Below are 15110 nucleotides of genomic sequence, written 5' to 3' on the forward strand. Positions count from 1 at the left end.
TACACCCCCTCCCATGACACCTGAACTAGCCCTGGTCACTTACCAGCCCGAACCATCATTATTAAAAATTTACCAAATCTTTGGTTAAAATAAACGATCAGTGTTGCCAATCTCCTGGCAAACACCCTCGTTACCTAGTTACCAGCCCACCGCTAGTAGCCCTGCCTCACGGGCCGGTCACACCTGCCCTCTCACGTCATCACTTATCGTTCGCGGTGGAGTACAGATGTATCCACAGCGAACTCCTTTTTGGTCTTGCCCGGCCTTCATTTGCACCTTTGATTTGATTGAATTTGGTGACGAATTACGCATCCCTTTGGATTACGGTTGGATTGCTCTTAATACCTTGTCATTAGACATTGATTCTGCAAAGGAAGAAACAACACAGGCTACGACAACGACTACTGCATCCTCGGCCACGACATCACAGAAAACGACAAGCGGAAGTTCAACAACGTATCGTCTTTGCCAACAATGCAAGAAAAGGATGAGCACCCTATGACACGATAGTCATTCCTTATGCGTAAATTGTAGGCCTGTTCATATAATGTAAAGACCAGATGTTTGGAATGTCAGGAGTGGTCTTTGGACCAGATGTTAGGGTATCTCAAACATAGGAAAGGTCTCGTATTAAGAAGTAACTGTAGGCAGGAAGAGACTAACGTAGATCAAGATAAAGACTTAGAGACAGTGCTCTTTAAGAGACTTGAGAGTACGCTGACATCGAGTATGACATCTCTGTTACCGATTTTATGTCAAGATTATGTGAGGATAGATCGAGCAATAGGGATACTGAAATTACTAATCGTTCTGTTCCAGCTCCCCTGCCTGTTCCAGAATCAGCCCTAACCGGTGCTGGGGGTTATGGGGATCCGCAAGCCCAGAGGGCAGGATCCGCCGTCCCCCCTGGCGCGGAGCAGGCAGTGTTGGCAGCAGATTCCCCTTCCCTCGATGTGTAAGTTCTCAGGATGATAAAAACTTAGGTCAGATATAGACGAGTAGGGATAATAGGCTACATAGTGTTTAGTTTAGGAAGAGAAGTGCAGGCTTCTTCGGGTTGGTTTTCTATTAAAAGTAGTAGTTTTTAGAGGCACAGTGTCCTTAGAGCATCTTTAGGCTTTTTCCTGCTTCGAGTTCCTTGCATCAGAAGCTTTTAGGCCAGGGTTGTCTTTCAGATATGCTCCTTCGTCTTTAAGGTTACTTTCCTCTACGTATACGATACGATAATTGTTAATATCAACTAATTCTCCGTTCAATGCATATTGACTTACGATATTCAGTATGAAGAGAAATCGAATAAAATTAACTACGGTTAGCCTAGTGTTCACGATGATAAATCGTATGCATATTCAGTAGCCTAGCCTAACCTAAAGTATTCGCTGTACAACATATCGGTAGTTATTTTTATATTGGCTAACGCTGTAGGCTTAAGGCATTCTTGACTTCGGATAATTCAATACAGGTGTAATTGAAAACGAACGAGAATCCGATCTGAGGATAATTAATATGAATGTAATCGAACAGAATGAAGATCGGATTCTGTCCGACTAAAGCATTATAATTGTATTATGTGTATCATCATATTGGCGTAGTATAACACTAAACTCGGCAGTCATTCACGCTGGAATCAGCGGATGACGAATACGGGTTTGCGTTGCCGTATCCATCTCATTCTCTCTGATTGACTAAAATGACTAACGTAACAACACTCTCACTTATGCCAAGTTTGTACAAACGTCTTAAAGGAGACGTGTCTTCAACTATGTTGACATTTAATATAGTCAATGAGGTATCTATCTTGGGGCATATAATCAGATGTCAGATATAAGGAATTTGTATGTATGACGTCTTCATACGTTTAACAGACTATTGCCGTCAGTATTTACATTGAGCTTATGTCAGTTACAGTTACAAATTATTACCAGTCGTATTATCAAATTACAATGACAACTGAAATTAATATTAGGCCTAATAAAGTTAATTTAATTACCTTTAAATATTATTTTATTACTTTTCAATTAAATTACAATTACACTAGCTTGTCGTCAAACAGCACTATTGTAAGGAGGTGTGGTTTAGACAGACAAGGATGCCGGCTAGTCTATTTTTTTTTTTCTCCTTGGCTTCAGATTCAACCATATCACTTGGTCTCGGCTAATGTTTTTGTCCTTAGTTAGCATATTAATGAATATCTGGATACTTAACTTATGTAACGAAGTCATACTGTTCGTCTTACGATGTAATTTAAGACCAAAATTTGACTGATACGTCTCATTGGAAGCTAGTTTTTCCCTCGGGTTAGATGGCGTTAAATTTAGGATTCCGTTCGTTTTTCACTCGTTTTCATAGGTATTACGAACCTTACACTTATATACGTTATTAATCCTTTGTCTGTGTGAAAACAACAGTAATGAGCTCTTTCATGCTATTAGTTTCTTTTACCACGGCTGCGTTGGAATTCATACATAAGCTCGGGACTTCTGTCCAGGTTGCTGATGAACGTAATTTTGCCTTATTAGCTTCAGCTGCATTTATAACATGAATACAGTAATTACCGTCCCACGCGGATGAATACAATAACGGATGTTGCTATCGGATTCGATTACTGTCACACGCTGATCAATACAATAAAGTGATGTTGTTATAGGAGTCGATCGCATTAGCAACAAGTTCTCGTTCGGTTGTTCATAGCTGTACGGAGTTATACGAGTATTATCGTTAAGATAATACCCTTTTAACTTGCTGCAATTTGCGGAGGTGGAGATATTAGACGATCGTAATCTCTCTCTCTCTCTCTCTCTCTCTCTCTCTCTCTCTCTCTCTCTCTCTCTCTCTCTCTCTCTTTTCCCTGATTTTATCTCTCTCTCTCTCTTTTCCCTGATTTTATATTCTCTCTTTATCCTAGACGATTGTGTTTCTCTCTCTCTCTCTCTCTCTCTCTCTCTCTCTCTCACTTTTCTGATTTCATATTCTCTCCATATTCTCTCATCCTATTTTCCACGCTCTCCTAACACTGGACTCATTGTGCAACAGAGGTTTTTCTTCCTTTCACACCTTTTCAAACTTTCTCAATTTCCCTTCAGCGCTGACTGACCTCATAGGTCCCAATACTCGGCCTTTGGCCTAAATTCTATTTTTAAACCCAACAATCTTGCTGTCTGAGTTAGTATTAGAGTAGGGAGCGAATATTCGGAATATGTATAAGGTATTCATGATATGATATATCACAAGAGGATTTTAAGTATTAGGAAAGATAGGAAAGAACATGTCTGGGTCCTATCTGAGGGTATTCTTCCAAGTGCCAACCAGGCAGAGTACAGACAGGCAGGTACAACACTACAAGAGAGGACATCACTACGATCGACGACACCGTTGTCTCCTCCTACATGAGAGGCCTAAGGCCACATGGGAGGTCTTCAGTTTCCCTCCATACATGAGAGCCGAGAGACCACATGGGAGGTCTTCAGATTCCCTCCATACATGAGAGGCCGAGAGCCACATGGGAGGTCTTCAGATTCCCTCCATACATGAGAGGCCGAGAGCCACATGGGAGGTCTTCAGTTTTTCCTCTACTCAGGTGAGGCACATAGCCAGCTGAGAGGAAACAGGTTTGTATCCCTTCCGCACTCAATGAGTTTTGACCTTAGGGTAGAGGTGCAGGGAGTTTTTCCCTCCACATATGGCAGGCCTAGAAGGCCACACATGGGAGATTAGCTTGGACGAGTGACAAATGAACTTGAGACTGACTCGCGTACTCAATTATAATTGACTGACAACTAGTACAGTGGAGGGCCGGCAGATTTGATTCCCCACCTCCAAATTAATGTTGTTAATCGGGCTAGTTCAGGTGTTCAGGGGGTGTATTGCAATATGAAGTTTTTATTGTAAAACTAATATTGTAATACCTACCTGAACACCTGAATGATTCCCACCCTCCTCCCCTCTCATACAGAGTTATTGAGTTATGATTGACGTGAGAGGGCAGGTGTGACCGGCCCGTGAGGCAGGGCTACTAGCGGTGGGCTGGTAACTAGGTAACGAGGGTGTTTGCCAGGAGATTGGCAACACTGATCGTTTATTTTAACCAAAGATTTGGTAAATTTTTAATAAATGATGGTTCGGGGCTGGTAAGTGACCAGGGCTAGTTCAGGTGTTCAGGTAGGTATTACAATATTAGTTTTACAATAAAAACTTCATTTCAGTTTACATAACAGCTCATGCCTTGATGACTAGTCAGAATAAACAGGATGCCAGATGCTTCTGAATAGTAAGAGGTGTATGGTACAGTAGATTTAACCTTTTGATATAATAGGTTAGATCTTCTTTTTTTTCGCCTGGTTGTTTTCAGTAGTGGACATATTTATTGAATATTATTATGGGCATAATTTGTTCCATCCACCTCATTTCATTAGGTATTTTAAAGTACATATTTCATTTTCCTTTATTTATCTCATAGTTATTTTAATATAACCACATGAGAGCTGAAAAAGGGTGTTAGGATATATTCATAGGTAGTAAAGAGGACTGATATGTTAAATGAAGTGGGGATTGAGATGTTATGGGCATATGGTAGGAATGAATGAGTGAGGAGGACTTTGTTGGAACCTGATACGGATAGAAGTTTAAGAGGGAGGCAAAGGATAAGATGACATATTAAGGAAGATTTTGAGAAAGGTTTAATGGAAGAGAATACTTTCAGTAGAAAGAGTTGGCTATGCATCAAGGGAACTGACCCCTTATCTTATGTATGGTTGTTAGGATGAAGAAGAGTTTTTTAGTGTTTTAATGTCGTCCTAACCAGTTTGGTAAGTTAGAATCTGTGAAACAGGAAAATTTTATGTATTTTGAACTATTTATGGGTTAATTGCAGTATCATTGAATGTCCTTATAGAATTCAATGCTTACAAAAGTCCAGTGACTTGCATAATAAAAACTTTAAAACAAATAATTCTAGAAAGAATGAACATCCACATTATTAAAAGTCCTTTTCTGTTAGTAATTTGAATGCTATAGGTGAGCGGATTAAAGTTTTTTCTTCATTATTTACAGGAAGTGCAGCCATATTTAGAGGAAAAAAATAAAATGACATCTTTTATTCCAATGAGTCATCAGGAGGATTCAGAGGATGAGATGCCTGGTACTGGGTCTTTTGAACCTGTCAGTGGTATGTGCAGTGCTGTGAATCTCTTGGGTTAGGAATGTTAAAATAAGATGTATTTATATCACTTGAAAATATTTTTGAATTAGTGAATTAGTAAAAGTATTGTTTTAAAGTCAGATTATTACAGTGGTACCTCGGTGAAATTTTTATGCTCTGGTTTGCAAATAGTGCTTCAGGCTATGAACACGCAAACTTTCCCCAAAAGGGTCCATTGAAAGCTGTTGCATTAAGAATAATGATAATTTGTTCCTACACAATATACAAACTCTGGGTCCTTACAATAGGAATTGCTTATGGCAGATCTGGAACACGGTCGTTAAACCTCTTGAACAAGGTGGTGAGGCAGTAACTACCGTCCAGTAGGCAGGGAGATGTAAACATTACACTTTGCTTTGGGCCATCATGCGATGCAGAAATGTTTTTGTGAGTTCTTGCCTGATTGTAAATAAACTCGGTTTTCCTGGTGGGATCTTTTCTTTTATTGTTTCTATATATTGGATATGCTGTGTTTGATATTTATTAATATACAAACCCACGATGTGTAAAAGCTTGCAGGCCGCCTTCCCCCAGCCTGTGTGTTTCTGGGTTGGCAGCCAAGGCTGTAACACTCACCCTCTTATCATATCCATATGCCCTTTCCTTATAATAGCATGACAGTATGTTTATTATTAATTATTTTGAGATGTTCCTCTTCCACTTGCACTGTCAGAAGTTTGCTGGGAGGAAACTTCGGTGCATTCGCCCTCAGTTTACTCTTTGCATATGGTGTTTTCTCCTTTGGGAGAGATACCCTCTTCACCCTCTTAGCTCACTTGCCAGGCAAGGAGGAGGGATGGGAAAGTGTTGGTGATTGGGCAACTTATTCTCAGGGGTCTCCTCTCACTTTGGAGGGCAGTGCCCTTCTGAATGAGAGAAGTCTCTTGTTTTTTTGTTATTATTATTATTTTCTTTAGGTTGACAGTGAGCAGTCATAGGGCACAGCAGTAGATGGTTGGATAGGTCACTGTGTTGGTTATCCTAACCTTTGGGAGTGAACCTGTGGCACTCTAGTATACTGTGGCACTGCCTTTTGTGTGTGTGTGTGTGTATATATATCAAGTTCCCCTGCTGTGCCTTCTGTTAGATTGCTACCGTTGCCCTGATGACCAATTACTGGGCAGCTTCTGCTGTGCCTCTGACCCCAGCTTCCCTGTGGCTCTTGCCACTGCTATTGTTGTTTCCTAACCATCATCCTGTAGAAGAAGCCCTCTACTGCCCTTTCCTTCTTTTTCTGAGGCTCGAGGAGGTCCAGGGAAACTGTATAGACCTCTTCGGCCAAAGAAGAGGAAGGCTGCTTCTTTCCCCTAAGAAGTCCTCCTGCAGGATTTCTAAGGAGCTGCCTCCTTGTGAGGCAGTGGAATCTTTTGTCAGTTCTTCCGAACCATCACGCTCAGGAACTGATTTGCATGCCCCTGGTTTTTGTGTTTTGGGAGCTGGGAGCTGTAGGAGTTCAAGCTTCAGTTACATTCTCGTCACCAGAGTAGGGTTTCCTCCTCTTAGATGGGTGCTGTGTGGGCCACTAGTTTGCAAGTCACTCCAAGTGCTCATGTTTCTAACAAATCGTGAACTTCCCAAGCTGGTGATGGAGAGAACTCTCACTGTCCCAGTTCAAGCACAAGGTGAGAGAAAGGGCAAGACATTCACGTTTCGTCTTTTCTTAACAGCACCACCGTTAACACTCGCTTGGAATCACAAGCACTAGGAGTGCAAGATAGAGAGAGCTCCCTATGATTGTTCTTAAAATAGTATTTGGGAGTCTTGCCAAGCACTTGAATTCATTAGAATATCTGGTGCTCACCAAGCGCTTGGAGTTGTGAGCACTCAGACAGTTGAGAGAAGACCACTCCCGATGATTGTTCTTACAAGATTGGTGAGTCTTGCCAAACGCTCGGATTCCTTGGAATTACGAGAACTCCAAATGGTTTTGGAGTCTGCTCATTATTCATTTCTTTAGCCACAGCCTTATATAATAGTACCTGAAGTTAGTGGCGAACTTTCTTAACTCTTTCTCCATTGCGTGAAGGATAAACAGAAATGTGTTTGATTTTTATTAATGAAAGTACATTGAAAATAAGCAAGTTTTTAAAAAGGCAACTGTAACACAACTCTTAGTAAACATGTGTTTTTATAGTAACTGATATTGGCAAACACGTGTACTAGTAAAAAAGCTTTAGCATAATTTTTGGATATGAAAGCAGTGTTTATCCAGAAAAAACATGCACACACAAAAAAAATCAGTGTGCCTGGGGTTTGAATGAATTATTTGTATTTAAATTATTCTAAATGGGAAAAATTTATTCATATCACAAATTTTTTGGGTCCCAAACTGCATCCTCGAGCAAATTAAGATTGTGAATCGAAGCATAACTGTACTTGAATAGGAAATTGAAGCATTGCTTCACTGATACAAATTTCTTAGTTTACAATGAATGCCTTATATCCCTTTTTTCTGTTTGCCCATCTATTTTACTGGGTGTATCAACATTGACCAAGAAGAAAGTTTTTTTTTTTTTTTTTTTTTTTTTTGTTTTTTTTTTTTTTTTTTTTTTTTTTTTTTATAAAATTAAATATTCTAATTTTGTGGACATACGTACATTATTTACATAGACATTGTTAATGTTGGTCATTTTGCAGATAATTCAGATGTAGATGAAGAACCAGCAGGTAGTGGTTTTGTGTTAGATCTTTTAACTGGAAAGGAATATGTAGTCGATCCCGATGCCAGCCACAGTAGAAGCAGAGAATTACTAGAACGACTTTCCTGGCGAGTGTCATCTCCTACTCCTCAGTCTAGGCTGGGCAAAACTCTGCCAATGCTCGATTATAAGTAAGTAGTCTTAACAGTAAAATGTGTTTTACAAGATGCATGTCTTAGCATATTAGATCTTTCAATTCAGTTAAAAAGAGAATAGAGAATATGGAGATGCTCAAACTCATCTGGTCATTGCGGGGATACCACTCAGTGTGCGACATGGTGCACAATGTAGGTTGTACTAAAAGTTCTTTGCAGTGTCTTTCCATCCCAGCTACATTGCTTTCTGCCTTGTATTTTTATTCATTCCTTTGGTCATTTCATATTTAGCTGTCCAACTTCTTACCTGTGCCTTGTTCCAGTTTTCACCTCACGTATGGTATATCCTTCAGGTAGTTCGTATGAGACTTAGAAATGTAATTCATTGGTCTTTTTTAAACTTCTATACCATTAGGTATATAGCACCGTGTAAGCTGGATAATGATGGAAGTATTTAAAGAACTACATAATTGAGAGGTTCATTTGTAAGAAATTTCATCAAAGACTGGAAAAAAGCTTAGGTGGAGAGTGGTACTGAGCAGTCAGTTAACAGTAGTAGCAGTTATGGGAGTGGCAGGATGTGACCTTTGGAAAGATCTAGAAATCTTTGAGAAAGGGTATAGTTAAGGATTTGGGCCAGGTCGAAATTCAGTTATGGAACATAGAGAAGAAAGGAGAGATGATTATCTCCCAAGAACTTGTCTTTCATCTAATCATAAAAAGGGGAGTCCCATCACACTGCTGCAAGAATTTTTTTGTTGCAGCAGGGAGTTTTCTAAGATCCATAAACATGACATTGGAATAATTTTATAACTGTGAGAAGACTAGTACAGTATACTTAAAATTAGTTTTGTCATTTCCTTTGAGATTCCCTCATTCATGAATATTTGCAATTTTTATTAGCTTTGTTTTATCATTGTTGTAATAGGTTGTGTCAGAGTAACCAATAAAAGTACTAGTTTCAACTTTAACACTATTTTATCAAGTAATTTTTTTTCTTTGTGTGAACAATTTCTCTAACACTATTTTAGCAAGTAATTTTTCTTTCTTTGTGTGACCAATTTCTCAATTTTTTCTGCTATAGAGATAACCTTGAAAAAGCCCTCGATACACATCAAGTTGTGATTGTGGCAGGAGATACTGGTTGTGGTAAAAGTACTCAGGTTAGTTAAAAATTTGGTAAGTATTTTATAGTGTTAACAAGTTCATCTTTCTGCAAATTCTTTGTTTTTTTTTTATTATTTATGCAAGTTTTGTCTATGGAAACAACTCCAAATAATGTAGTGTGCTGATTTTCTTTATACAGAAACCCCACACATGTGACCCAGCTATTTTCAGTCACTGGACCTGTCTCAAAATATGTATATTAAATTGTCAACTACTCATTACTTATATTTGGACCTGAGAAGTATTATTTTACTAGTCATATGGATACCCTCATGGTGGGACTGTCTTTCAAAATAATAGAAGAAATGTAGGCAATATATTCCTATACATCTGGTAATTTAGGTAATTTATGATTAAAGGAGTGGGCAAGTTGTTTTTAATAATTTGAAAGCGAAACTACGTATGTGGATATTTCATTAAATCCAGAACCATTTGTTTACTGATATTTTGAATTTCCTTATTGTTTTCCTGTTTTATTGAAATAGGTTCCTCAGATGATCCTAGACAAGTGGATAAAGGAAGGAAGAGGAGCTGACTGTAATATTCTTATTTCACAGCCCAGAAGAATTTCAGCAATTCTTTAGCAAAATGTATTGCTCAAGAAAGAGGAGAACAGGTAAAAACAATTTTATTGATATTGATATTAGCTTTTCAAACTCATGAATGCTCAAATTTAAATATACAAACCTTCATCATCTATGTATTTTATACCTTTGGTGAAGTTTGAGTTTTTCCATTTTCATGTTTTATATAATACTTCCCCTTTTACATCTTTTCCTTCTTTCCTCAGCCAATTTGCCATCCTGAATTTTCTCTTGTCCTTCTTCTTTGTTGAGATTCTTGTTCCGTTCCTTCAACTTTATACAGTGGTAACCTAGGCTGTGGTGTGATTTTTTTCAACAGTAAAAAATTTTTGTGCACTGACTGCATCAGCCTTAATCAGATTTAGACTACAATCAGGTGCACGATCATTGTAAAGGTCAGGATCTCGCTATATTATTTCCAGCAGCTAATCAAAGTAATAAAAAGTATCAATTACAGGAAAAAAAATAACTCGCCCATAACAAAATTACATGACCATCCCAAAAGCATTGCTTGTGCTTAGTTAGGCATAGCTGTACTGCATTAATCCCTCCATGCACACAGTTACAAGGATGTAAAAATCTGTATATGAAATGGATGATGCTATAGGAAGTTTAGGTAGGTTCTTAAAAGCAAATTAAGGGGAAAAATTAGGGAAAACATCAAATAACATGATAGATCTTGAACAAGATTACCTCAGAAGTTTCCAAAGTACAGTGGGTCATCTTTTAGTAACAGATTTGCAGTCCCACGAACAGTTAACCATGGTTGTTTCCTTGTACGTACTGCTTCTCAGATTGTAGGTATAAATTGCAGCATCGCAGGTTTGTCTGTGTTGCATATATGTTTATCAGTAGGCTAAACCTCGCCGTGATCTGATAGCCACCAACATACTACATGAAAAGATTCATATTATGATATAAACCGACAATAAAGGTAACAAAACCATTCTCACCTTTTATGTACGTATATTATTAGCATATCTTCATAATAAATTGCCTATTCAGGGATTAATTCCATATCGGTGAAATCACCGAACAAAATGTAACATCGAGTTACATGTAGTAGTACAGGCAGTCCCTGGATTACGACGGGGGTTCCGTTCTTGAGACGCGTCGCAAGCCGAAAATCGTCGTAAGCCAGAACATCGTCAAAATTCCCAAGAAAACCTTACTTTTAATGCTTTGGGTGCATTAAAAACTATTTAAACTGCATTCTTATTGCATTTTCATCAAAAAAACCTTCAAATATTGATTATTTTGCATTTTTGGTGTCATATTTCTTCTGCCAGATCAGCGTTGTAGTCATCGTAACCCTGGAACATGTGTTCGTAACCCTGGAAATAATTTCTGATAAATATAATTGAAAAGCGCCTTAACCTCAGAACGTCGTAAGCCGAGCCCGTCGTAACCTGGGGACTGCCTGTATATGGTTGCATTCACTGCAACCTTTACCATTCATAACCTTTCAGAAATTTTAATAGCAGTGTAATTACTGTAGTACGTAAATAACTTCTCCAAACAATGCAGTCACACAAACGATAGTTGTCGTAGATTATTGTAGTGTTGTTTGAGATTGGCGATTGTGTCGAATTTCGACTCAGAAACTAGTTCTGGTGATCCCTGATGTCAATGACGTCACTTGAAAGTGCTCTAGTGTTTTAGAGCTTATGTTTCTTAGTTTCTAATGCGTAAGCAGAATAAGATTATTTTTATATCATTTGTTATTGGCATGTCTTCATAATGAAAAGCTTATTTGAGGAATAATTTCAAATCAAGACATGAGAGAGGCAGATAAAGATGCTCTGTCTTGTGTATACTCTGCGCACATGCAGTGTGTGTTGGCGCTGGGGAAAAAATTTTTCAAAAGACAAAAATACGCTTTAATGTATGCATTGATTACTTTATTTTGCTGTGGTTACATTAATATTACAGTATGTTATTGCAGTCAGTACAGTAAATTTTATCATAAATGTGTAGTATTCATTCACAAAATACTAACATAAAAATACTTATAAAGATTGCCGTCACCAAACCTACAGTTTTGTTTGTATGTACGTGCTTTTGTACGCAATCTACTAGCAGTTACACCATTCTACAAACTACCCAAATATTTTATGTATGCTCTAAACTTGTCATAAAACACTTTACTTACTGTAAATATAATTTTGAAGTCGCCTTACAAAACACAAAAACAAAAAAAATAATAAATGTACAGTTGCGTAGTATGATGCGCCAAGCTTTCAATGCGTAGGTGTTGGGCCCAGTGTTGCCAGTTTAGCATATTTAATGCCTAGCTCTATCATTTGCTTGAGCTAATTAGCAGGGACATATTCAATCTAGCCTCTAGCAGGAAAACTAGCATTTTTTTTCCAATACATTATCATGTTACTGTATAAAATCTTTCTAATGTTAAGTTGAAAATTTGTTGATTATAATATGTTTGACATAACTTTGCCAAAAAAAAAAAAAATCTTGCATAACCATTTTCAGGAATTGAACAGAATGGGTTTCGAAATGGTTAGAAATTATATAACGTAGTGTACAAGTGCACTAAGTTAGAAACATGTTTAAACTTTAACAGAGCAATCTGTTGAAATTGGTGGGGTGGCATTGTGGCATATGATGTGAACTGTTTAGCACTTTATGGAGCAAAATCTAGCAAGAAATTGGCATTCCCATTAGGCAACAGTGGCCTACCCATGCACAATTTTCTAACTTGTCTTCGTTTACTGAAGTGTAGTGTTTACAGCAGTTATCTGCTGGGGTTTCATTCTTGGCAGGATGTTAATAAGCGAAAACTGCCATTAACTGAAATTTGGTGATTTGTGTGCTTCCTTTAGGTATGTTATGGCGCCATAACTGTTATTGTTGCCGATAACTGGAATGTGATGTGTTATGGTGCCATAAATCGCTGATTTTATGGTGCTGGACAGACGCCATTAATGAAGTCTGCCGATAACTGGGGACTGCCTAAATACATGTGTAAGTTATCTTCGTGGCCTCCTAACGCCCTGCTTCTCTTACGTCCTATGGGAAAGAGCCTAAAAATCAGAGGAAGGTTATTAATACAGTAACATGTGTCATGTGAGAAATTGAGGAGGAGATGCTTTGCTGCACAGTCATAGCCTATTATCATTCATGGACTGCACTGCTAAATCACTGTCAGCTTTATCAACATCGATCATTGGCGAGTACTCATATGATTTACTTAATTTTAATATAATGGTACTTGCATATGTAGGCTACTAGCTGTAAGCCATAGGCTAGTACTTATGTAGTATACTACTGTACATATATTTTTAAGGCTAACATTATATTCGGTATTTAAACTAAAGTAGGCAGTATTAGCATTTCTATAGTGGGTCTTTGGTGTTTTTGACTATTGAAGCCGGCAGTTTTAAGCGATTGTTTAGGGGTGGCCAATGTAACACGGATATTTGTTTAATGCCGGGATTTCTGGCCCAATGTATTAAATAAAAGTAATGTACAGTACATATATTTAACCACCACAGTTTACTCTTGAAAGTGGGATTAATGTAGCTAATATTGAATGATTTCAATACTGTCTTTATTTATTCCTTCTGCATAAGACAAGAAAATCCATATTATTAATGCCCCTTATATATAAGATTGGTTTACTGCTTTTATATATCAATTTCATCATAATTGAATGTTTTATTTGACAGCTGGGTGAAAGCATTGGCTACCACGTACGACTGAATTATAAACGTGTCGAGGATCGTGGAGGTGTAATGTTTTTAACAACTGGCATGCTGCTCCAGGGACTCCATTCCAATCCTACTCTGGAAGGGATATCACATGTCATAGTAGATGAAGTGCATGAACGTTCTGTTCCAACAGATTTGCTTCTAATTCTTTTGCGGCGACTGATTCGTTCTAATACAAATCTTAAATTAGTCTTGATGAGTGCCTCGTTAAGTATGGAAGAACTTTGCAATTATTTTGGGAAAAGTGAATCTGCATTGATAGAAGTGCCTGGTGCTTTGTATCCTTTAACACGCCATTATTTATTTGACGTTTTCAGTGAATTGAACCTAAACTCAAAGAAATACCAACTCCAGCCACTTACAGAGCCTGGTTCACATCCCATTGTTAATGTAGATTTAGTATTAGATATTATAAAACGAATAGATTCCTCTAGACCACCAGGAGCTATCTTGTGTTTCTTACCTGGCTGGCAGGATATAAGTTTAGTGCAAGTGCGGTTACAAGAAGATGAAAAATTGAAAAATTGAAAGATAGGCTGTGGGTGCTGCCATTGCACTCACGTCTGCCTTCTTCAGAGCAAGAACAGATCTTTGAACCTGCTCCCAGTGGTGTGCGGAAAGTAGTGCTTGCAACAAACATTGCAGAAACAAGTTTGACTGTTAAAGATGTTGTCTATGTAATTGACACAGGGTGCCATAAAGAACAAAGGTAGGTAGAATGATTATCTTTTTTCTTTAATATTAGTAAATGTAAGCAAAATATCAAAAGAACAGTGTATTTTTTCATTTTTGGATGCATTTACACACAAACACACACACATCGACATTAGCACAGAATTATTAAGAATTTTATTCAATTGAAAATTTTTCCAGATATGACAGTAGAAGAGATTTGAGTGTCTTGGGAAACCATTGGATTTCAAAAGCCAATGGCCAGCAGCGAGCTGGGAGAGCAGGAAGGGTGCAGCCGGGTGAGGTTTTTCACCTCTACTCCAAAAACATTCATAAAGACATGAGCAGATTTCCTGTACCTGAAATTTTGAGGATTTCATTAGAGCATGTGATACTGCAGTGTAAGGTGTGCAAAAAGTTGAAGAGTTATTTGTTTGTATTTATGGATGATATTCACTAGATTTCTGTCTACTTTCTGTGTTAGACACTATTGGTAAATGGTTTTTGACTATCCAGTGAACATTTTTTGACTAGTAGAATTTTATTAATGACACATTTGATTTTACAGGCACACTGTGGAGAAGAAAGTGCCCTGTCTTTTCTCTCAGAAGCACTTAGTGTACCTTCTCCTAGACTAATAGGAAAAGCTGTAAGGAATCTTGAAGATTTGGGGCTGCTTAAATCCAATCGTGTGGAGTCCATTGAAACTCTCACCCCATTGGGACGGCGTGTTGTTCACTTTTCAACCCCACCGCATTTGTCAAAGGCTCTTATTTATGCATCAATATTCAAGTTAGTAATGTTGACTGGCACTATTTACCCTTGAAGGAATATGATTTTACAATAAACAGTCATTATACAAACCCACTCATCATACAATAACCTTTTAACATTTTACATCTAGGTGCATGGTACGAAAATTTCTAAAAGGAACAGCTTTGTCTATGTGGTCAGCCAACTCCATGTTA

The 15110-nt window shown here is 37.9% G+C and overlaps 1 protein-coding gene across 1 annotated transcript in view; it reads left to right on the plus strand.

The window, feature by feature from the left end:
- LOC135198432 (ATP-dependent RNA helicase DHX30-like) overlaps positions 1-15110 on the plus strand; it is a 34627-nt gene that overhangs the window by 13113 nt on the left and 6404 nt on the right. The window contains 9 exon segments of the mRNA XM_064225965.1: positions 5050-5164; positions 7835-8027; positions 9076-9154; positions 9644-9731; positions 9734-9774; positions 13429-13995; positions 13998-14179; positions 14344-14548; positions 14711-14934. Coding sequence (XP_064082035.1) covers positions 5050-5164; positions 7835-8027; positions 9076-9154; positions 9644-9731; positions 9734-9774; positions 13429-13995; positions 13998-14179; positions 14344-14548; positions 14711-14934 — 1694 coding nt within the window.

Source organism: Macrobrachium nipponense, chromosome 22 (genome assembly GCF_015104395.2).
Source record: "Macrobrachium nipponense isolate FS-2020 chromosome 22, ASM1510439v2, whole genome shotgun sequence".
In the NCBI taxonomy this organism is placed as follows: Eukaryota; Metazoa; Arthropoda; class Malacostraca; order Decapoda; family Palaemonidae; genus Macrobrachium; species Macrobrachium nipponense.